Source organism: Amblyomma maculatum, chromosome 8, assembly GCF_055883805.1.
Source record: "Amblyomma maculatum isolate TAMU_Amacu chromosome 8, ASM5588380v1, whole genome shotgun sequence".
Lineage (NCBI taxonomy): Eukaryota > Metazoa > Arthropoda > Arachnida > Ixodida > Ixodidae > Amblyomma > Amblyomma maculatum.
In genome coordinates this window covers 25497217-25521161 of record NC_139351.1, presented here as the reverse complement: position 1 = coordinate 25521161, position 23945 = coordinate 25497217, and the positions used below count along the sequence as shown (strand labels likewise).

The following is a 23945-nucleotide window of genomic DNA, read 5'->3' as shown; positions in this document are numbered from 1 at the left end:
ATGTTCTTGTCAAATCGGAGATTGTCGAGCGTTTGGCCATTTGGCTATATACTTTGGCGTGGAATATGGGCTTGTATCAAGTCATTTCATATCTAGCCGGTTCCGTAGCCATTCGGCCAATCTGCCATTCATTTGGGAGCTCCCTTTGTTGTGACTAGCGGCGTGCTGCGAATCTGCAAAATATGTTTGTGCTCATTCAATATGAAAACGAAACGGAGCGGCATGTGGTAGAGCACGACGCTATATCAAATTTCCACCCAAGAGACATCGAGGACATCGACAGAAATCACCTATATGAAGCATTTTGGTCAGGCGATGACACAACGCTTGGCGGCTACTACAATGCCAGAATTCTGCACATGACAGGTGAGGAGACACCACATTATACTACTTTTCATTGTATTTAATTGCATCAATAGAGCATCGCGCGATTGTTCTTTCTTTTTTTGTTGTTCAGTGCGAAAATTGCAGAAACGGAGGAGGAAATGTCGGCATGGCGTGCCAGCCGAGGAAAAGCAAGGGCACCGCGCAGACGTGATGAGGACCAACCGCCCAAAAAAATGGTTCGTAACAAGATTTCATTAGGACGCTAGTTTGCTTAACCTCTGTAGGCGGTGCTGACTTGTGTTAAAAACGATTTTTGACTTTCTTAATGCAACTCTCAGCGAAAATGTCAAATCGGCCGGAAAACAGACATGTGAACTTCCACACTTTGCTTGCAAAAATGAGTAGCTGCAGGTTTGCTAGCAGCGATGTACTAGTTTACTGCGGGAGGGTTAACATAATAACCGCAATTTTTTTTTTTTATTTTTCTTCTTCTTCTTATTATTTTTTTTTGCGGGTACTACGCGTGGGGTTTTACCACCAGTGTCACAATGCTGCAGCGGGGATGACCACAAGAAGTCTGCCTGAAAACCATGCACTGCTAGCTAGGTTTAACATTTGCATCTTTTTTCAAAGTGCAGTCAAGCGCTCTAGGCAAGCCTGCTGACTTACTTTGCATTAAAATTATCTCAAGGCAACTGTAGCACTGCTCTTTGATGTTACCAGTTGGGAAGCTCTGCTCCAGAAACTGGCTAGTTTTTAATGCACTTTTTAGTTCTTTATGGGTTGCAGGGCCATCTAGCAGTGGTCGATAAAGCTATATGCCATTGTCGTTAATGCCTTCGGAGAAGCACTTTTTTTTTTAATTTTGCCTCTTATCTCTATGGATTTTGCCTCTTAGAATATTTGCCACAGAACCTTTCACCCAATTTTCTTGTGGGGTGGTTATGCATTTATCAGTAATATCTAAGTTTCAACTTTGCCTTTACTACAGTGGCTGAGCATTTTAACAAACTTTGTTGGCCGTTCTCTGATACATGGCCCTTATGGGAGGTTTTGCATCTCGTAGCATTTAAGAGCTCTGCATTGTAATGACCGTAGTGAGCTAATTTATTGTGACTTCATTGTTTGATCATTTTTTTTAAGTACCTCCGAGCTGCCGCAAATTAAAAAAATGAAATATTACAGCACACTTGAGTGCAAACATAACTAAATATGTTGACCTATATGTTCAAACTTTGGTGCAACACTAACTTCAGGTAGTTGTCTCCATGTCATGACTTTCAGTCCAAGCCCATTGTGCAGCGAAAGACTAAGTTTTTGAAGCGAAGACAGTCATCACTGTTTTTCACTGTGCAGGAAATTAATAAGGTACTGGAATCAGAAGGTGGTTTTGTGAACTCATACTTTGCCTACTGGTTATGCTGCATGTCTAAATGCACTTTTATGTGTAAAAGTATTGGGGAAAGATATGAATACATAAATGAATAACAACTTTATCCCATAAGGGAAAGGGGCAGTGGGAAAGGGAGGGGGGTTCTATGCTGGGTACAGGCCTCAGCTACCTTCCGAGTTCAATGCAGGATCTGATCCTGAAGATCAGGCACTGGGCTGCGCAGGGTAGGCTCCCGTTACTCCTTTGAGTGTATTTTGGTGGGTGGTGGCAAACACATGCCCAAAATCATGTGGTTAAGAGAAGTAAGCTCTGAATCTTGCTGTGTTGTATGTGTGTATAAGATTTAGGCGGTGATCAATGTGCTTATGTCTTAGGCACGGACTGACAAGGCTGCAAAGGCTGCGGCTCAGCATGAAGCAGAAGAGGATCTTCTACCAATTGAGGATGTGGAGAGCCTTAAAGACTCACTAATTAGGCGACTTCAGGAAAAAATTCTATTGTACTGTGATAGTCATCGCCATCGACATGCACCTGTGCGTTGTGCGACGAAGAAGAAGTACGCTGGGCTCGCCGTTGCAAGGTCCTGTCCTCACAGCTCTCCATCTGAGCGTCAATAAACGCCCTATTACAATTGGCGGAGGTGCCGGAAACGATCCCACCCAAACTGGAACTGCGAAGCCGTACGCTACCCTCTACGTCCGCCATGCAAGACACTTCGACGCTGCCGGCCGTTCCACCCACGATCATGTGTGCTGGCGTCGTGCGCCAGCGTGACCCTTGCCTGTTCAGCGGCACGGCCGATCAAGATGTCGACGACTGGCTGTCATCCTATGAAAGAGTAAGCACCTACAACAAGTGGGATGACTCATACAAGCTCAGTAACGTCATATTCTATCTGACGGACGTGGCGAACCTCTGGTTTCGCAACCATGAGGCTGACCTGTCATCTTGGTCGACATTTAAAAAGAATTTCGCGGAAGTGTTCGGCCGCCCGGCAGTGCGTAAGCTTCGTGCCGAACAACGTTTACACGATCGTGTTCAGCGCGCTGATGAGACCTTTACCAGCTACATAGAAGACGTCGTTGATCTCTGCAAACGAGTCGACCCGGCCATGCCGGAAGCAAACAAAATCCGCTACATCCTCGAGGGCATTTCTGAGGACGCCTTCCAGATGCTGGTAGCGAAAGATCCCACCAGCGTTAGTGAACTCGTGAAGCTTTGCCAGAGCTACGACGAGCTCCGCAAGCGGCGCGCTTCTAGGCGCCGCTCCAGTGTGTGCGACGAAGGCGTATCCGCATTAGCCCTGGGTGGTTCGCCAACTTCTGAAGGGAGCCCGCTGAATCAAAAGATCAAAGATTTTATTCGTGAAGAGGTCGCACGTCAAATCTCACTCCTTCCCCATTTTCAAGACTCGGGCCGCCTCGTTCCTGAACTGGTTCCATCTTTGGCCCCTGCTATACGCCGTGTCGTGCAAGAACACGTCGCTGATGCCTTGCCGTCCAACCCCGTGGTGCCGCCTGTGACGGCACCTCTCACGTATGCCCAAGTAACGGCTAGGCCACCACCTTCGCCCACGTCTGGCTCCTATGTGCAGGTCCCTGCCTACCGTTCACCGCCGCATGCTGAGCCTTCGTTTCAAGCCCCACCCTCAAGGTTCCGCCCACATCCTATGAAACCTTGGCGTACTACGGACAACCTTCCGATTTGCTATGCCTGCGGTCGGCCGGGCCATGTTGCGCGCCTTTGTCGCCAGCGCCTCCAACCTTCACAGCCTGACATTCGATTTTACCCGTACGATACCGACTCACGCTCGCAAATGATTCCGCCCGGTTCTCAATTTGTCCCACAAGATCGCCAAACCTATACCACTCGTCGATCACATTCTCCTCGGCGCCGATCGCTTTCTCCAGTGCTGCGACGTTCTACCAGCACCGTTGAGGGAAACTAACAGTCGCAGTTCCGGGGGCAAGAACTGCGCTTGTTTCGAATTCCTCAAGTCCTCCATGCCGTCCCGCTAATGTTATCAAAGTTTCTGTAGAAGGCGCCACAGTTCTCGCTTTCGTCGATACCGGTGCAGCCGTCTCCGTCATCAGTGAAGCGCTCTGCCGTCGAATTCGCAAAGTGACCACTCCGATTTCCGACTTTTCGCTCCGCACCGCCTCATCACAGCACATTCACCCCTCCGCATCTTGCACAGCCCGTGTGCTCATTCAAGACGTCTTGTACCCCATCGAGTTTATTGTTCTGCCGAACTGCTCGCATGATATCATCCTCGGATACGATTTTCTATCGACTCATCAAGCCGTTATTGACTGTGCTCGTGCACAAATTGCCTTCGCCCCCCTCTGTGATGCCCCCTTCTGTGATACCCCTCCCCGCACTGCAAAACTTCTCGTCGCCCATGACACCGACATTCCTCCGTTCTCTGCTGCCCTCGTACCACTGTCTTGTGAGTGGGTAACTCCTTTGACTGCGATTTTTACACCTTCCGAAGCCACCTCCCGTCATCCCTGCCTCCTTTTTCCGTTCGCTGTTCTCGAAATTCAAGACGGCAAGAGTGCACTATACGCCTCGAACCCATTTTCTTGCCCAGCAGTCCTGCTCCGTGGCGAATGCATTGGACGTCTTGAAGAGCTTGATCCCAGTCATATCACCACTCTTGCTGACTCAACCCCCTCCTTCGACGTTAGTCTGTGCTCTTGCGATGTTGCGACCGCTTCGACGCCCTCCGACGTTTTCCAACATGCTATTGATGCTGATCTTCCACTTGCGCAACGTGATCAACTTGTCGCCCTCTTGCAGAACTTCGCTTCTTCATTCGACTTTCCTCAAACTGACTTGGGCCGCACGTCTGTCGTAGAGCACACCATCGACACCTTTAAAACTGCACCTTTGCGCCAGCGCCCCTATCGCGTGTCGGCTTCGGAGCGCCAAGTAATTGCTGATCATGTGGACGACATGCTCCGTCGGGGTGTCATTCGGCCATCCCACAGTCCCTGGGCGTCTCCAGTTGTGTTGGTACCTAAGAAAGATGGCTCCTTCCGGTTTTGTGTCGATTACCGCCGGCTCAACAAGATCACGCGCAAGGACGTCTATCCTCTGCCACGCATCGATGACGCACTAGACTGCTTGCAGGGCGCCGAGTTTTTCTCCTCGTTGGATTTACGATCTGGCTACTAGCAGGTGCCAATGGCTGACGCTGACCGCTCTAAAACTGCCTTCATCACACCAGATGGATTATATGAATTCAACGTCATGCCCTTTGGGCTTTGCAACGCCCCGGCCACATTTGAACGCCTCATGGACACTGTGCTTCGTGGATTCAAGTGGCGAACCTGTCTTTGCTATCTCGATGATATCGTAGTCTTTTCTACCGATTTTCAATCCCACCTGCTCCGACTGAAGGACGTTCTCACTTGTCTCGCTACCGCCGGCCTCCAACTGAATCTGAAGAAGTGCCGCTTTGCTGCTCGCCGACTAACAATTCTAGGTCATGTCGTTTCTAAGGATGGCATTCTTCCCGATCCCACCAAACTTCGTGCAGTTGCCGAATTCCCACGCCCAAAATCACTGAAGCAGCTACGAAGTTTCATTGGCCTATGCTCCTACTTTCGCCGCTTCATCTTAAATTTCGCCTCTATTATTGCTCCTCTCATCCAGCTCCACTCCGGTAGCTCCGACCTCTCCGCATGGACACCTGCTTGTGATGACGCCTTCAACACTTTACGCCGTCTTTTGGTTTCGCCTCCCATCCTCCGCCACTTCGACCCGAATGCGCCAACTGAGATTCACACTGACGCTAGCGGTATTGGGATAGGCGCCGTTCTCACCCAACGCAAACCTGGTATCCGAGACTATGTGGTGGCGTACGCAAGCCGCACCTTGACCAAGGCAGAGTCCAATTATTCTGTTACGGAAAGAGAATGCTTGGCCATTATTTGGGCCATCGGCAAATTCCGTCCGTATGTCTATGGCCGACCATTTTATGTGGTCACTGATCATCACGCTCTGTGCTGGCTGGCGTCCCTCAAGGACCCGTCCGGCCGCCTTGCTCGCTGGGCTCTTCGCCTCCAAGAGTATGACATTCGTGTCATATATCGCTCAGGCCTCAAGCATACTGACGCGGACGCTCTTTCGCGCTCACCGCTGCCTCCCTCTTCGTTGCCTGATGAGATCTGCGCCTACGATTTGTCTTCGCTTGCCACTATTGACATGGCCACGGAACAGCGGCGCGACCCGTGGATATCTACACTTCTGGACTTTCTTTCAAGTCACTCTCCAGGTCGTCTGTCTCGGGCGCTTGCCCGCCAAGCTCACCATTTTTGAATTCGTGACGGGCTGCTCTATCGCCGCAATTATCTTCACGACGGAAGGAAGTGGCTTTTAGTCATCCCCCGTCATCTCCGCGCCGAAATTTGTGCTGCTTTCCATATACTGATCCCCAGTGCGCCCACGGCGGAGTGTTGAAAACCTACACGCGCTTGCGTCTACGCTTCTTCTGGCGTGGAATGTACCGCTTTGTCCGCCATTTTGTCCGCTCCTGCCAGTCTTGCCAACGCCGAAAAACTCCTCTCAAGTCCTCTGCTTCGTTGCAGCCGTTGCCCTGTCCTGCCCGTCCGTTTGATCGTGTCGGCATAGATCTATACGGTCCCCTTCCTACAACTTCAGCTGGCAACCGCTGGATTATCGTGGCAGTGGATCATCTAACCCGCTACACTGAGACATCATCATTGCCCTCTGCTTCCGCACGCGACGTGGCTGCCTTTATTCTGAAAAACCTGGTTCTTCGCCATGGTGCCCCTCGCGAACTGCTCAGTGACCGCGGACGCGTTTTCTTATCAGACGCTCTTGAGGCTCTCCTGAAAGAATGCCGCATCATACACCGCACCGCTACCTCGTACCACCCTCAGACGAATGGACTGACAGAACGTTTTAACCGCACTCTCGGTGACATGCTGGCTATGTACGTGAACACCGACCATTCCAATTGGGACCAAGTTCTACCGTTTGTTACTTACGCATATAACACCGCGACACAGGCCACTACTGGATTCTCTCCATTCTTTCTCCTTTACGGGCGCGAGCCACCCTGTACTATGGACACACTTTTTCCCTACCGCCCTGACGTTTCCGAATCTTCCCCGCTATCCGATGCCGTCACGTACGCAGAAGAATGCCGTCAGCTCGCCCGCTCTCTCACAACAGAAAATCAGTGGCAACAAAAATACCTCCGTGATACCGGCGAAGCTTCGCCATATCTCCCGGACACACTGGTGTGGCTCTGGGTGCCCTCCACAACCCCTGGCCTTTCAAAGAAGTTTCTTGCTCGCTACCACGGGCCATATAGGGTCCTCCAGCAAACATCTGCAGTCAACTACGTAGTTGAGCCCGTCACGCCCTCTGCGGACTTGCGTCGCCGTGGTCGTGAAACAGTTCACGTGAACCGATTGAAGCCATTCTATGACCCCGCTGTGCTTTCCGCGCCATAAGTCGCCAGGATGGCTCCTTTTTTTTACCCGGGGGAAAATGTACTGTGATAGTCATCGCCATCGACATGCACCTGTGCGTTGTGCGACGAAGAAGAAGTACGCTGGGCTCGCCGTTGCAAGGTCCTGTCCTCACAGCTCTCCATCTGAGCGTCAATAAACGCCCTATTACACTATGGTTAAAAGCAGAAAACGGCACGTTGCGAAAGCTAAATCGCAATTTGCAGGAAGCCCTGCTTTCAAAAATATTTGCTTCTGGTATGTGCAAAGTTGTTTTTTTCTAACGATTCCCTTAACACCACTTTCACAATTTTTCTTTTTGTCATCATTCTGTTTATATCTTTGAGCTGTGGATTCTCGTGTAGCAAGCAGCCAGATGAATATTTCAATTCGTCCTTGGTGTGCTATTGAAGGTGGCATGACGCTTAACCAAGAGGTAATAAATCAAAGCTATTTATGTTCCTAACACAAGGCACAAATATGATGCAGTGGCAGGTATAAAAATGCAAATTTGTACAAAAAGATTTGGAGTGTTTCTTGAATTTGCTTTTGAATTGAGGAAATTGGTGCAGTTAAAGCAAAGAAAAATCCCAGAGAATGTGGTTTTCATTCCAGGTTTACCAGATTGGAATGCATATGGATTCAAGCATTTAATAAATATATTAAGCATTATTTTGTACCTGCTCCTATGCATAATCACTGCTCAGCTGCATCATGTTGCTTTGATTTCATCATTGCCACAGAATATTTTACTCCATATTTGGCAGATAGCACAAAAAAAAATGAATGGAACTTTTGCTCACAATAGCTACTTATTCTTTGTAAAGTGTGTATCGCCACTCTGCTTGATTTTTGCCATTTGAAATGTTTCTGTCCTACTGCTAGAACAAATACCTGCCTCCGGTCCTCGGCGAGGGCATGAGCAATCAACTGGACAAAAAGAAGCAGATGCAGGCTTGTATGGTAGGTTGAGATTTGAGTTGTTTGGATAAAGCTGCCCTCCTTTTATACCTGCTGAGCACCCATTGAATTCATTGTGAGCAAAGCATGGTAAAATGTATGAAAATATTCTTGTGTCATATGCTGTCTGACATTGCAAGTGGCATTTCCTTTTATGGTTAAACTTGGATGTAACGGACCTGCATATGTAGTGAAATCCTTAATATACCAAAATTTCTTCTCAATTGTCTCTGCATCGAATGAAGGTGTTGTGGCTCTTTACATTGATAACACGGATCTGCCACGTCAACTCTGTTAGCTAATGACAAGTTACTGGAAATTTGGCAGAATATGCAAAAGTTTCATGACAGTAAAAGACAAACTGACATGAGAGGCATGTCTCAGATGACAATGGGAGACTGCAGATGGCAATATGCATCATAGTTTAGTACCATAAGTGTATATTTATGGCAAATGCAGCAGCCTCCGGCACTTTGCTTTAGAGCGTCACGCCATTTGGCACTAAGCAGTTTAGTTCATGATCGAAATGAGTGAAGTTTAACATAATACAGAAAAGATCACAAGCATTCCCATTGCCGCTATGATATTGCTCGCGAGATTCTGATGCTGGTAGCTCTCACATGTCAGGAAGGGGGACAACAGATAGTGCCCGCATGGGTCTGTGCATGCATCTTGCATGCATCACTTGTATGCAATATTCTGACTTATGAAAGTCTTGTTCTTAGTAACGATATGTATTGGCCATCATAGGGGCTAACCTTTCAGTCTAGCCTGACTTATAATTCCTGTCTAACTTTCCTTGAAATTGCTTCAAGTTTGAAAATGCTACTAATTTTGGATGAACTGTTGTCTGTGTCGCTATGCCAATCCATTGCTTTTCACATACTTCTGCCCTGTCACTAGAGCCGACAGCAGCCTCTGAATGCTGCACAAGCCGTGCATCAGGAGGAGCAGCAGACTCAAATGGTTGGTTTATTTTGCTGTTGTATCGGTGTATCTTAATTCCCAAGATTAACTATTTTGCTGACATATGCCGGATGCAGTCACTGCGAGCAGAGTACGACAAAAGGTGCAAGAATGTTGCATGTCCAATGGAAGCTAATCATAGCCAATGGCAATACCCTTGTCACTTGCAATTAAGTTGAATTGGAATGATTTATTCAGACAAGCTGGACTTAGACATTTTACTGACGGTAACATTCATAGCCATCTGTTTGCAAATCATTTTAGTCTTGCTGACTTGTCTCACTTGAAGATGTTTCAGCTGACCGAAGTGTCTAGCAACATAAGAGCTGCCATTAGCTAGGTGCTGCAATCTCACCACAGCATTTGTTAGCCAGAAGTCCAATGTTGCAGTGAAAATAGTCCATATTCTACTGTACCTGCTCATATTCTACTGTACCTGCTCAAAGCAAGTATTTGACAAGCCTCGTGGTAGTGCAGTATAGGTTTCTTAATTTTTTTTCCTGTCACCTGCTTGCTACTGGGGGCAGAGTAGTTTTGGGATGTGGGGGAAGCTGGATTTTAGATGATTTTTCAGTAACAGATTTTGGGTGCAGAACTGAAACATTAACAATATTGGGCTTTACCACAAAATAAAAACCCTTTTTCAATGATCTGCATTTTGTCAATGTTGCCCATTTTAGGCAGTGTTATCCTTGCACCACCACTTCATGAATTGAATCCTTTTGTATATGCTTGTGCTTTGTGACCAGAGCTGATGGCCACCTGCAGTCCTCGGCCAAGTCTTGCGGCACCGGGTCCACTTGGACGAAATGAAGAAGCTGCAGTCTTGGATGGTAAGTGTTGTAGCGGCGTGTGCCGCAGATGTACACGGACTGCCAAGCAACCAAGAAAATCCTCTTTATTTCAACATGCAGTCACTTATATACACAGAGCGACACTGGTGCCTCTGGCGGCCGGTGATCACAAACTCGGTTCAAAAACGACTACATTGGTTAGTAATTTAGTAGTGGTAGTACGTTAGTGCTCGTTTACCGAATTATATTTACAATAACGACAACGTGCTTGTCCTAGCACTTAATACAAAAGTATATAGAAAACAAAACAAACAAACAAACAAACAAAACAAGATACACTTCAATAATGTCCACATCTTCCAAACTCAACAACATTCGTGCGGAGAGTGATAAATTCATGTTCACTACAGCACAACGAGTCCTTCTGCACTTAGTGTCCATAGCGGTCTGGGGGTCGCCTGTTCCTTGGTGGCTGTACCCTACGCTGTGGTCCCGATGCTTCAGAGAACCCACTGGCTGCAGGCGAAGTCTCTTCCGGTTCACAGCAGGTCACTGATGGCATAGGTTGCTGCTTAGCAGCAGCCACAGCTGAAGACCCGGTTGGCGCTTCTGAAACGGGTCCGTCCGTGCACTCTAAGAACTGGAACTCTTATTTCAAGAGTCAAACAGCCTAATTACTCCTGCAGATCTCACTTTACTCCTGCCATATGCGAGGAAGAGTGAAATGGCCTTTCAATCTTCCAAGAAAAAATGAGTAAAGTGAACATTCTACTCCTGCAGATTTAGATAGCGTTAAAGGTTGTTTTACTCCTGCGATAAAGAAATTATAACTTTCCGTACCACACATGTTTCGATTGTTGCTCGGGCAGCACAAGTGTCCGTATTGGACATTGAAGCAGGCTTCTTTTTCATTTTTTCCTCCTGTCTGCGTGATACCGCATTAAATAGTAGTAATCAGCTATCAAGGGTAAAGGCTTCCAGGCGTGTCGTCTGCTACTGTTTTCAACTACGAAACTGTCAACTGCTCAAACCAAATTTACCTGAAGAAATGAATAACCTACGACCATCTAACTTCACAAATGAACCTTACTATTTGAAAATAATTTATGCATTCACAAATACTTGATAGTTATCAAACTCATGCTCCCTCTTCTTTCTTTTTTTTTTTTTTTTTTGCGTTGCGCAACTGTTGCTCTCCTTGTTCAGTTCAAGCGCTGCGTTAGCTGTGCGTTGTTTGTTCTTGCGGCCTGTCAGTTACATCGTATTTCGCTTAGAAATCCTTTATTACCGCCGGCTTGACCTCTTAAACTACCCTGTTATATCATTATGAAATGCATCGCAAGCCTCAAGCCTTCGCAGTGTTCACCATTTGCAGCGCGCACACAGGATATGACCTGCAACTTGCTTTCAATGCTCGCTCGCCAACGGCATCAACGGTCTCCGGACAATAATGGAGTCATTCAGGTAAGGTTCGCTTCTATTTTTTTTTTCCGCAACTGCAAGTTTAAAACGCGCAAAAGCGTGTAGACTTCTGTTCATTAGCACATATTTTGAAGCCTCAGTTTTACCAAGCGCTATTTTCTTGTACTGGGAGCAGTGGCATTGTCGCTTGTTCGAACATGGGAGGCGCGTAGGCGCTATTTGTTTTGGCAGTGCTGTAACCGCTAATTTTCTTCCGTAGACACAGAAGTATGTGTTCTTGTGCATACATACTTTAATAACTTCCATTTTTTATCATCACAAATATGCATCGGCAGTCACGTTTACGTCCGGTTGAGTGAGGCATTACAATTTTGTTCCTTGCACTTCCAGGTGTACACTGTTTTTGAAAATGTTCTCCTGGAAGACAGCTGCTTGCTCAGGGTGGATGCTTGCTTGGTTGCTAAAGGCGTCCCGTGAACAGCATTAAGCTCGTAAGTGTGTTCTTCCGTCACATGATTCTCAAAAGGCACTACCATGATTAATGGTGATAAATGCTTTATTTGCCTACCTATGCTGTACAAGTGGAGGAACCGCGGCCTTAGGCTAAGCACATGCCCACGAAGTGCGGTCAGCTGTTGCCATGGTCTCCTAGGCTGTTCTGTCTGAGGACGTCATTGCATATTAGGGCACTTCAGATGGGCAAGCAGCTTGAGTATGCGAATGTGTTTGCTTGCACTTTATGTTCTGAAGATTAGTGTCGTGTGTAGCAGCCAATCAAGGAAGTAATCGTGAGTTAATCCGAAGAAAATGAATTGTTCATTTTTCACTTCCTGGCATACTTTTTTTCTTCTGTAGAAAAGTCACTTATAAACAGTATGCATACTTTTTTTATAGCTGCAGCATGGACATGCTGTTATAAAGCCACTTTGAAACCTCAAAGAAGTAAAGTTGCTATTTAGGTCATGCTCATAAGAAAGAGAAGCTGCTAAGAATGGCTCACGAATTAATTGTCGAGTCATAAAGAATATTCTTTGTTGCTGTGCAAAATAATGCAAAATGTCCTACATCTAAAAAAAAAATCTGGAAACATTTCAGTGACCTGTTGCGTGCTTGCTGAAACACACACACACAAAAAAAAAAGAAAATGAGGGTGGGGACCAATGTTGAGTGCACACAGGAAGTTGAGTAGCGGAGGAAGTCATCACCGAGCTCTATGACAGCAGACTTGGCATGGCAAGGAGTCATAGAGCACTGGCACGACAGTGTTGCATCGGCTTCAGCTCTTTCCACGCACTTTTGATGGCCTTCCATAACTCATCAGAATTTGCAGTGTGCAGGACCCTTTTTTGCAAAATGGCTTTTAATGCCTGAAATGTTTTCAGTGACTTTCATATCAGCGACCTTAGGAAGCCAAGCTAGTGTAATGGGCTACAAAGCTTTTCAAGGTGCACTTTCACAATGTGCGCCGTGAGGATAGGGAAAGAATGCTGTGGCAGAAAATGCCCATTCTTGTAAGCCATGATTGACAGCTCTTAACCACACGGCCAGAGTAAAGAGCACATAAATGACGAACACAGGTGCTGAACTTCAATTTTATTCTGTAACCACTAATATTCTGCTTATATACCCATAAAGGCACAGACAAGTGGCGATTTTTGACACTTGTGGCAACAAAAACTAATGTGACAGATAAAAACCAAAAAAAGTACCGAAAGGGCAAACCCGAACGAGGAGAGAACGAGATAGGCAAGTTATCTTTTAAGCCGCCAACACATGGAAAGTGGACTAATAAGTACAAAAAAATTACAAATGTGGAAGGAGAGCAGAAAATGGGTAGCAGAGGTAAAGGTAACAATTAGCACAGCAAAATGCATGAGATGAAGTGCACTAAAACTGAAAAAAAAAGCGTCATGAACAGCGACAATGAAGCCAACAATTGACATTGCCAAATGCAGAACACAAGCAGTACTAAATAGCTAAACCAAAGCAAATGAACGAAACGCGCATGATCAACAAGGGTGAAGTCAACAATTAACATAGCGAAAGGATGAAGATGAGGCGCATAAAACCAAACAACAAAGATAAAATGTCAAGAAATGAATTCAACAAATGTAACAAAGCTAAAACCAGGCTAGATTACAGAATTCCATAAAGAAAGGCAATCTATTTTTCCAAAAGTGAAATGGAGGGGGTGCTAACACAATCATCCTTGAGCCTCAAAATCTTGGCAGCTTCGACTATTTCATGTGTCAGCTTTACCAATGTGTTTTTAACACTGTTTTTTTTTTTTTTTTTTCAAAGATTGGGTGGCATGGCTTCTTTGAGTCGGTTCCTGCAGTGGACGGGCAGATTCCTGGGGAATTACCTGAGAAGTCATTTTAATGCTCCATTAGCCTTTCATTGATGCATCAAAAAGGCTTGTTTGTCCATGTATACCTTACGGCAAGTGAAAGGCTTAGAGTGAGCGCCTTCTGTACACTGCTCCTAAGGGTTTTCTGTGCTTCTTGGTGCGGCATCTTTTCTTTTTCATTAACGATCCACGAAAGCTGCAATAGTTGCTCAGGGGCAGAAAAGAACGTCAACTCCTGCTTTCTTTTCACTCATCGTAAGGTTGTGGGAAATTTGGTGCATGCAACGAATCACTGCAACCTTTTTGCGTGGCCTGTGCACTTCAGCCAGTGGTTGTGTTTTTGCACTTGGTGTTTTTCAGCACTTTTTCTGCGACAGTGGAGAGGACTTGTAATGGGTACCCTGATTGCGTGAGCCTGCATACCTTTTTCAAGAAGCTTTCTTGCAATTTGTGCTCGCATGACTTGTTCAAGGCGTTGACAAGGGCAGACTGGATGATATTTCTTTTGACCAGCTTTGGAACGAGCGGAGCTGCATGTTAGGAAGGGATTGTTTCCCCTTGGTCCAATCCGCCTTTTGCGCGAGTTTTCTGCGCATGCGCGAAGCCCCAGCGGCGACTGATGAAAACACACTGAGAGGCGTCGACGGCGCTTCTCGTCGCCGCACTCATAGCCAACGCACGGGGGCTGGAGGCGCGGTACGTTCACAGCCTCGGTAAAACGATGCCAACCACCTGTGCCGCTTACGTCTGCCACTCTCGAGGCGTGCCGGGATGCAAGACGCGTTTTGTTAGGTTTCCTTCGGCAAGCCGCGACCTGCAACGGCGTGAAGCTTGGATTAGGGCAACCAAGCGTCAAGACGTGAATGGGCGACCTTGGCAGCCGACTGCGTGCTCTCGACTGTGCGAAAAACACTTCGTTACAGGTATGTATGCATCTAAAGGAAATGTGCATGATGAAAAGTATCTACCGGAGTTTGCACCAAGCCTGTAACCCACCAGTGATAGCAGCAATGAGCATTTGTTCGGCGCGTCTGATGGCGATGTATTTTGTCGTTTGTTGCGAAGGGGCCGGGTAGCGCAGATATCAAAGGTGGTTGTGTGCGCTAGACCGTAATATTTAGCATGTTTTATTGCGACTGCCGCCTGACTAAAAAGAAGAAGAAGAAAAAAGGTGTTGTGATGCACCGCCGTCAGCGAGCCGAGTGGTTGAGCTGGTCATGAGGCTCGCGAACGGCAGTGCATTAAAACGCCGTATTTTTTTTTTCTTGTTAGTGAGGTGGCAGTCACGATAAAACATGCTAAATATTACGGCCTAGCGCACACAGCCGCTTGTGATATCTAAGCTACCTAGCCCTTTCGCACATAAAGATAAGAAGGGACAAAATACATCGCCTTCAGGCCCCGGTGCAACTGAAGCAATCACGCACCGAAGAAATCCTCATTGCAGCTATCACTGGTGCGCTACAGCCTGGGTGAAAACCAGTAGGTACTTTTCATCATGCCTATTTCGCTTAGATGCATACATACCTGTAGTATCTGTGTTTTTGCCGCTCGGAGCATATGACGCACTTGCACGACGCACAGTATTTTTTTTTTTTTTAATAAAAGGCTCGCCTTCGTGCACGCCAAAGCATCCGGACTTTGTTCCTTTAATGTACGCAATCAGATGCACTTCGTTAGGGAGCTTGATAATCGTCTTCGTCCAACCGTTCGCAACGGCAAGGAAACCGCCCGGCACAATAAATGAGTCTCCTGGAGGGTTCATGCTCGTTCACTTGCAGAGTGGATCGCTCTGGACGTAAAACAGGGTTGGTTCCTGACCGAGATGCGCATCCGATATGTAGGAGATTCACATGTGTCACCAAGTTGTTGATTCCGCAGAAATCGCGGCGGAGGCAGAAATGAACGTTGGAGATCCTTTCACAACAGAATGACCATTCTCTGCGCACCGAGAACCTTTTCACCACTGCGACCACATCCGTTCCGACTCCTGAGGCCAGAAACCGGCTACAGCTCTGAATCATCCATTGCCAGAAAAATGCAGCGCGTTTCCTGCAGGTGTGCATTTCGGCCGGGACAATGCCCTTTTCACGGGGTGTGTATATGTGACTCTCTGCCGATCTTCGTGGATGAAATCCTATAGCTGCACGGTTGTAGATGACGCGAGGAGGAAGCGACGCCCATTGCACCATGCCGGCGCCGCGGTGACCGCATTGTGCTCGGTAACTCAAGACACCCCACGCATATGCGCCGCTCAAAGTCACAGGATACGATTCCACCTAGCTCTGCAGCATCAACAAACCCCTGGCTGCTTTGCCCTTTGAGATCCCTCTCTCTCTCTCTGCCCCCACGCTCTCCTGTCTGCCGAAAACCTGCACGCGTCGAACACGGCCCGCGCTACACGCTCTTACAATACGAAGATAGTATATGCGTACGTGCGTTATGAGTGGATTGTGAAAACGCTCTACCTTCCCCCATACTGCGTGAGCATGATATGCTGCAATCACTGTCACTACTTTCCGCTCCGAGGCCAAAAAAGGGGGGAAGCTTTCGCTTTCTACCAGCGTTGGCGTGGCCATTTCGTATGGTGCGCTCTCGCGTCGTCTGCTACACTGCCGCTCAATGTGTTTCCCGCCCGCTCCCGCATGATGGTGCCACATCCTCGCGCAAAAGGCGGATTGCCCGGCACACATAACTGGGTGTAAAGAAGATTCTTAGTTCCAGGATGTGCATGGAATCATTGTCCGGCATTTCGTGCATAAATTTAAGGGGAGCCAGGGCACTCTTAAGGACACTAAAAATTTCAGGTACTTCATGAAAAAAAAGGCTTCCTTGTCACAGTCGAAAAGAACCAAGAAATCATCCACAAAGCAGAAAATATTTTGAACTTGTTAGTGTTTGAAATGGTTCCTGAGACTTTTGTCATGCATAGCTAAGAACAGATCACTGATAACGGGGCAATACATGATCCAATGCAGATCCTGTGACTTTGGATAAAGTGTAAACCATTCCATTCTAGAAATGTTGATTTTAGGTACACAGAAAGCATAACCAAGAAACCATCTACAGAGACACCACACTCATTCTGGAAGGATACTGCTCCAGGTTTGTCGATAGCTTCACGAACGCATTTCATGAGGTCCCCCATCTTGAGGTATAGAATAAAATAATTTTAACATCTGTAGAAAAACACTGTAGGCTTTCTTTCTATTCCAGTTCAAAGACCTAATGATTTCATCTGCATTCTTTACCAGAAAGGTATCATCGATAGAAAGCAATTTCTGGTTGCCTTGCAAATACATAGAGACGTCTTTCTGCCAGGTATCCTCCGAAACAATAACGCACAGAGGGCACGAGAGGTATATCTGGCAGAAAGACGTCACTATGTATTTGCATGGCAACCTGAAATTACTTTTTATCAATGATCCCTTTCTGGTAAAGAATGCAGATGTAGTCATTAGGCTTTTGAACGGGAAAAGAAACAAAGCCTATCATGCCTTTTCTATAAATGCAAAAGGCTTGTTTTATTCTATACCTCAAGATAAACCTCATGAAATGCGTTCGCAAAGCTATTGACCAACATGGAACCATATCCTCCCAGAGTGAGTGTGGTGTCTCTGTAGATGGTCTCTTAGAATTGTTTTCTGTGTATCTAAAATAAACATTTGCAGAAAGGAATGATTCACACCTTATCCAAAAGCACGGGATCTGCATCATATCATGTATTACTTACTCCCTTGCTCAGTGATCTGTTCTTAGTTATGCATGACAGTAGTCTCAGGAATCACTTTGAAAACTCACGAATTCAAAAAATTTTCTACTTTGGGGACGACTTCTTAGTTAATTTAGACCGTGACGTAGAAACCTTTTTTCATGAAGTACCTGAAGTTTTGAGTGTCTTTAAGAGTATCCTGGCTCCCCTTGAATTAAAGCAAGAAATGCCAGACAATGATTCCATGTGCTTCTTGGAACTAAGCATCTTCACACCCAGTCACGTGAGCTGGGCATTTGAACCAAGGGGCAACTAGCCCTTCCTATAAAATGACTCCGCTCGTTCAAAGCTGGTCAAAAGAAATATCATCCAGTCTGCCCTTGTCAATGCCCTGAACAAGTCATGCGGGCACAAATTACAAGAAAGCTTCTTGAAAAAGGTATGCAGGCTCACGCAATCAGGGTACCCGTTACAAGTCCTTTCCACTGTCTCAGAAAAAGTGCTGAAGCACATAGGCAACACGATAATGTTCCAGGGATTCCTTACATGCACCAAATTTCCCACAACTTTACGACGAGTGAAAAGAAAGCAGGAGTTGACGTTGTTTTCTGCCCTCGAGCAACTATTGCAGCTTTGATGAATCGTTAATGAAGAAGAAAAGCAAAAAAAAATAAATAAAAAAGAGGCCGCACTAAGAAGCACAGAAAACCCTTAGCAGCACATGCGGAAGGCGCTCACTCTAAGCCTTTCACTTGCCGTAAGCTATACATGGACCAAACTGGCCGATGAAGGCTAATGGAGCATTAAAATGACTTATCATATCCCCCAGGAATCTGCCCGTCCACTGCAGGAACCGACTTAAAGAAGCCATGCCACCCAATCTTCGAAAAAAAACTGTGTTAAAAACTCATCGTTATAAGCTAACACATGAAATAGTTAAAGCTGCCAAGATTTTCAGGCTCAAGGATGATTGTGTTAGTACCCCCTCCATTTCACTCTTGGAAAAAAAGATTGCCTTTCTTTATGGACTTCTCTAATCTAGCCTGGTTTTAGCTTTATAACATTTGTTGAATTCATTTCTTGACATTTTATCTTTATTGTTTCGTTTTATGCACCTCATCTTCATCCTTTCGCAATGTAATTGTAGACTTCACCCTTGTTGCTCATGAGCATTTCCTTCATTTGCTTTGTTTTAGCTATTTAGTGCTCATCTTCTGCATTTAGCGGTCAATTGTTGGCTTCATCTTTCTTGTCATGCACTTTTTCTTTCAGTTTTAGTGTACTTCATCTCGTGCGTTTTGCTGTGTAATTGTTAGCTTACGTCTGTTACCCATTTTCTGTTACCATTGCATTTTTTTTTTCTGTTATTAGTCGGTTGTTCCACGTGTTGGCGGCTTAAAAAATGATTTGCCTATTTTGTTCTCCCCTTGTTCGGGTTTGCTCTTACGGTACTTCTTTTTGTTTTTATTTGTCACAAGTGTCGAAAATCACCACTAGTCGGTGCCTTTATGGGTATATAAGCAGAGTATCAGTGGTTCCAGAATAAGGTTAAAGTTCAGAGCCTGTGTTCGTCTTTTATGTGTTTACTCTGTCCGTGTGGTTAATTAAGCACTGTCAACCATGAATCAACACCATTAGCCCGACAACTTTTTCTATCCTTGCAAGGTCCTTTTAGCAGGTGAGAAAGGAGCTGGTGGCAATGATTACAAAATAAGCTTGGGAGCTCAGCTGACCATCAATGCAGGGAAGAGGTGAGAGGCTGTCTTTGTGGCAACCTCCCCCCCCCCCCTTCACATGTTTAAGGATTTTTGAGTGCTTGGCCTGAGGCCATTGACATAAAGGGGATCATACCTTAAAATAGCAGTATTTAATGAAAGTTACAGCCTTGGCAGCAAAACAAACATGGTATATAAGAAAGCAAGCCACAGGTCAAAAGACAAAAGTATAATCATTTACTTTTTAGCAACTAGGCAGCACTCTTTTTGTTTCTAGGCCCACCCAGTACAGGCCCACCCAGTAATGCCTTAAAGTTAGGGCTTTTGTGTAGCCATCCTATCTGAATCCTGCTTTGTCACGCCTTTGCCTAATAAATTTATCTGACACATTAAGGCCCTTATCTCACCCCCTGTTACGAACAGGCTGTCACTAACTGAGGCAACAATTTGTAAATTCTTTTTGGTTGCTTTTTGGTGAGATAGTGGGAAGCATCTTTGATTTGGTCTTCATCCCGGTAAGTATGTATGATTATGCCCTCTGAAGCCTCAGCCACTCCAGTTGCTTTTCTGTAGTGCGCTGTCCAGTGATGTCCCTCTAATTATGAATCTTTTCGCTTGAGGTATCGCGGCAGCCTTATAGGTCCGTAGCCATGCTGAAGCTCTAAGCAATGCATGTTGATAACTGTCCATTTTACAGATTGAAAAAGCGTTCACATCAGAAAGTGAGAAATGAACGATCCATAAATGGGTGTGTTTGGCCAGTGTTTAAATTGCATTTCTTCAATTGTTTGCTGTATAGGACAGTCTTCAGAACATAAAATATGAGCAAGACCGTTTGTCTGCTCATGCTGCCTGTTCATCTGAAGTGTGCTAATGTGGAGTAACATCCTTAAAGAACAGTATAGCAGATGTGGGCATGCTATTCAACCCATGTACAACCTCTTGACCAATCACTTTGTGGCTAAGTGCAGTTACTACAGGCCTACTATTACCTTCCATGCTATGTGTGTGTTAATTGTTGCACTCCTTATTTAATCTTAAGAGAATGATCTGTGTAGGTAATTGCATAAAATAGATCACTACCTTATTTTGACAACTGATTTATTGCTATTGCTGCCATGCAGCATGTGACACTGATTGAGTGTATTGTTCTCAATCACTTCCTTCAGCCAATGCTTGGTTTAATAATTTTGTTTTCATTGTCTTGTGTTAAGTAATGGCAATAATTAGTGAACTGGTTGATCTTGTGCCCTTCCAGCAGGTGTGCTTCTGCTTGGCAGCACATGAGACTCACTGATTCTTGTTTATAAGTCACTGTATCTGTTCTGTTCCCAAACATGTAATTGTACTCAAGGGGACGCAATCACAGTTCTTCAATGCTGTTTTTTTTGTAATATACTAGTTGACTTTGCTTTATATTTGATGATATGTATTCTTTCCTTGACTATCATTGTGTATATCAGTGGGCCTCTTAGATTATCCACTGTCCGCAGGTCGCCTGAGTACAGCCCAGCCATTTGTTTACTAGGGTTGCTCTGGCGTTAGTCTTTCTCCAGGTGGACAGTTCCGGGCTACCTGCTGGCTGCTAGACTTGCCAGGATGATTTTATGTTGGCTACTCGCATCCAACTAGCAAACAACGGAGAGGTGATGGGGAGGTGAGGAATGTCTGCGGCTGTTTTTATTGACTAGGACCGCAGAGCTTCGGGTGAAATTATCTTTTGTTTTAAGGGTGTCTTTAATAATGTGCAGGCAGGTGCTCATTTCAGCTGATCTGCAGTGCTCATTTATTACATCTTTAACTGTCGCCGCATACATATTTTGTATGTGTGTGACATTGTCTCCCATCACATAATTTACAAGATCAGATGTTCGTTCCATATTGAGCTTAATGAGTTCGGATTTGCAAATTATATTTGATCTGTCAAGTTCTAGCATCAACTTATTTTACAGCATTGTTCGAGAACCTTCTCGAGCGTGAGAGCAGACTTCAATTCCCTGTGCACTCAGGCATGCGCATTCATGCAAGTATATCGTCAGCATGCGATACACGGTCCGAGTGTTCGGTATTTACTTTTGTAGCGCAGTGGAAAGGACATACTTTGGTAATTGCTCAGAAATATTTTAAGATGTAACGCATGCATGCACTATCACGTTTCACTTGATTCATTAAGGTGGTCACGACAGCTAACAACTGAGCATAAACTAGTTATTGCATTTCACTCCTCACACGTTAAATTATAAATCCTCGAAATTTGAGCTCATTCGGTGCAGCAGATAGTTTTAAAAATAATTTTTATTATTATTGAAATTGGCTTTCTGGTCTGGCAACCATTGGCCGCTGACGTCATGAGATATCATTCCCATGTCGTCTGCTATTCGCGATGTAGTCTATGTATGCTGCACTTTTGCATTCGTGCTTGGATGGTGGTCACAGATTTTTTTTTTTTCAGCAAAAATATTTTATTCGCATATTCTCTTTTCCTTGAAAAGCCTTTACTATAATATGCGACTTTAGTGATCCTCGGACTTGTTTTGGGCTTCGTCTAGAGATTGCCGAGGAGGCTGAAATGGACGGGCTCATGCTGTATAATTCAGCATACAATCAGAAGCATCTTATTCTTACACTATGAGATTTAGCTTGTTTTAGCAACAAGCACTCACGCATATAAAAAGGTACTTGTCCGTTTCTTCCCGCCGTGTACCCGCGCCACGAAAGTGGGGAGGGGTTAGCATTATGTTCCTGATTGCTGAGGTATTGCCGTTGCTCTTTCGGTCCAAAAACTAAGAGTAAGCAAGCATTACCTTGAGGCGAGAGCATACCTTGCAACATTAAAGGAGCAGACAAAACTTTTAAACAAAGCAGTACCTCTTGACGACCTTCCATTGATCAGTTCCGTCGGTGTCGCGGGGCCGAAAACCTCACACTACGGTGATAGGTGCTGGTCGTGCTGGCGTCGTCGCCAGTGTAATGCAAAAAATCATGCGTCGATAAGCTAAAGCTGATAAGCTGACTGACCGTGCCTTATGCTGAAGGAAACATGCCTTATTCTATATTGCTTTTGTGCAGTAGCATCTTCATCAAGCGCTTTCGTCTGAGGGTCGGCCACTGAGTCAATCAACTCCCTCCCCCCTCCCTGCAAAGAAAAAAAAAGTGTCCTTTGATATTGCAGCCTGCATTTCAGACGACGCTCCACCGTGCATAGTCTCCTGTCCGCAGTGATAAGAATGTTTTTAATATGAAAGCGCCTCTACTTTAATAAAACTTTAGCAGCACACCTCTGATTTGAATTCATTATGCAATTGGGGCTGGTACAAAAGCAGCCAATGGTGTGTGCTGTGCCTTCACTGTGGGGAACAACTGCTAGCATGACCAGCGTGGCAGTACAGCCTTGCATGTTGTTTTTCATGCATGATGGCTCACACGGGGAAGATTGGGAAAAAATAAGGCGATAGATAGTGCATGCATTTGGCATTTCTCAAATATTTCTGAGTGCTTCCGAAAACACATTCTTTTTTCACTGTGCAGAAAAATGAAATGAAGACGTGAAAAATTAATGCACTCATGATACTGATGTACTGTCTTTGCCAGAAGTAACCAGGCTGCGTGTTCCGCTTCTCAGTCGGTTAGCAGAGAATTCATAAAAGTTCTGATGCTGTAAATTGGTGCAACATAAATGAGAGCTCCTGTCTTCACTTGCCAAAAAGTTATGATCCTCAGGGGATCCATGTTAGCTTCAGAATACAAGCAAGAAGCAAAACATGCAGCCTGGTTACTTTTGGCAAAGACGGTACATGCACTTATTAATGTGCCTTCTCGAGTACGTACTGGGAGCTGCAACCCACGGCAATGCTCGAGAAGGTCCTCAAACAGCAAGTCAAGTAAAATAAGCTGAGTACGGACTTGAGAGATGAAACGTATTTTGCAAATAAATCGATTTAATGAGCATAGTATGACGCAAACATCTGCACTTGTAAATGGTGAGAAGAGATATGTTGCCCCACATACACAAAATAAGTAAGCAATGGCAATGGAAAGACACACAAGATGTCCACCACGACTGGCAGAAATAAGCACTATCCTTGAGATTGTACGAAATGTCTTGTTCACTAAAGTACCGCACATGCTCACCACTTCCATATAACCTCTGTTGTCTGCTAGCCGCCCAAGCGCAACTCACACTAAATCATCCTTGTGAGAGTGTGGCATTCAGTGGCATATCATCAGAGAAAAAATGACCCCCCCCATACACACAGAAAAATGTAAGAGCTGGCTCCACGCTCGGGCGCCCCTTAGGCTAATAACTTAAGCCCAGTGACAAGGTGGCACGTATGCGGAAACTAACGATAAAAAAGAGTAAGCGTGACAAATGTCTCTTAAATGTAATTTATGTTCATTATTTTACCTGTGTTTGCTGTGTTTTTGGTCATTTATTTTTAATGTGACAGTATTGAAGGCCCCGTTTCCCCAAAATCTTGCATTGTTGGTGGCAACGTCGTGAGCAAAAAAGTCATGAGCAGGGTTCTAGCATTTGGTAATAAGCAGGTGACATTTTTGTGAGTCAGGCATTGATTTTTGGTGTTAGTTTGTGTGGCATCATGAGGCCGCATGAGATGCCGAATTGCCTGGAGCTCCTTACGATTGAAGGGTGAGATGGGCCCTTCCGAGTCGCACTTTTGTGCAATGTTGCTAAAGCAGGTATATATATATCTATGTCAGGTTGTCTTTCAGATAATGTGGTAGCTTATCACTGTATGCTAATGAATGTTTGAGATAAATGGATCAGTGACGAAGCGAATAGCAGTATGCAGGTACGAAAA

The 23945-nt window shown here is 45.4% G+C and overlaps 1 protein-coding gene across 1 annotated transcript in view; it reads left to right on the top strand.

The window, feature by feature from the left end:
* Positions 1 to 9005: 9005 nt before the first annotated feature.
* LOC146180752 (BEN domain-containing protein 5-like) overlaps positions 9006 to 23945 on the top strand; it is a 48801-nt gene continuing 33861 nt past the window's right edge. Inside the window, exons 1-2 of the mRNA XM_084576134.1 lie at positions 9006 to 9132; positions 9882 to 9965. Of these exons, the coding sequence (XP_084432260.1) occupies positions 9027 to 9132; positions 9882 to 9965 (190 nt within the window). The 5' untranslated portion in view covers positions 9006 to 9026. The remainder of the gene's footprint in view (positions 9133 to 9881; positions 9966 to 23945) is intronic.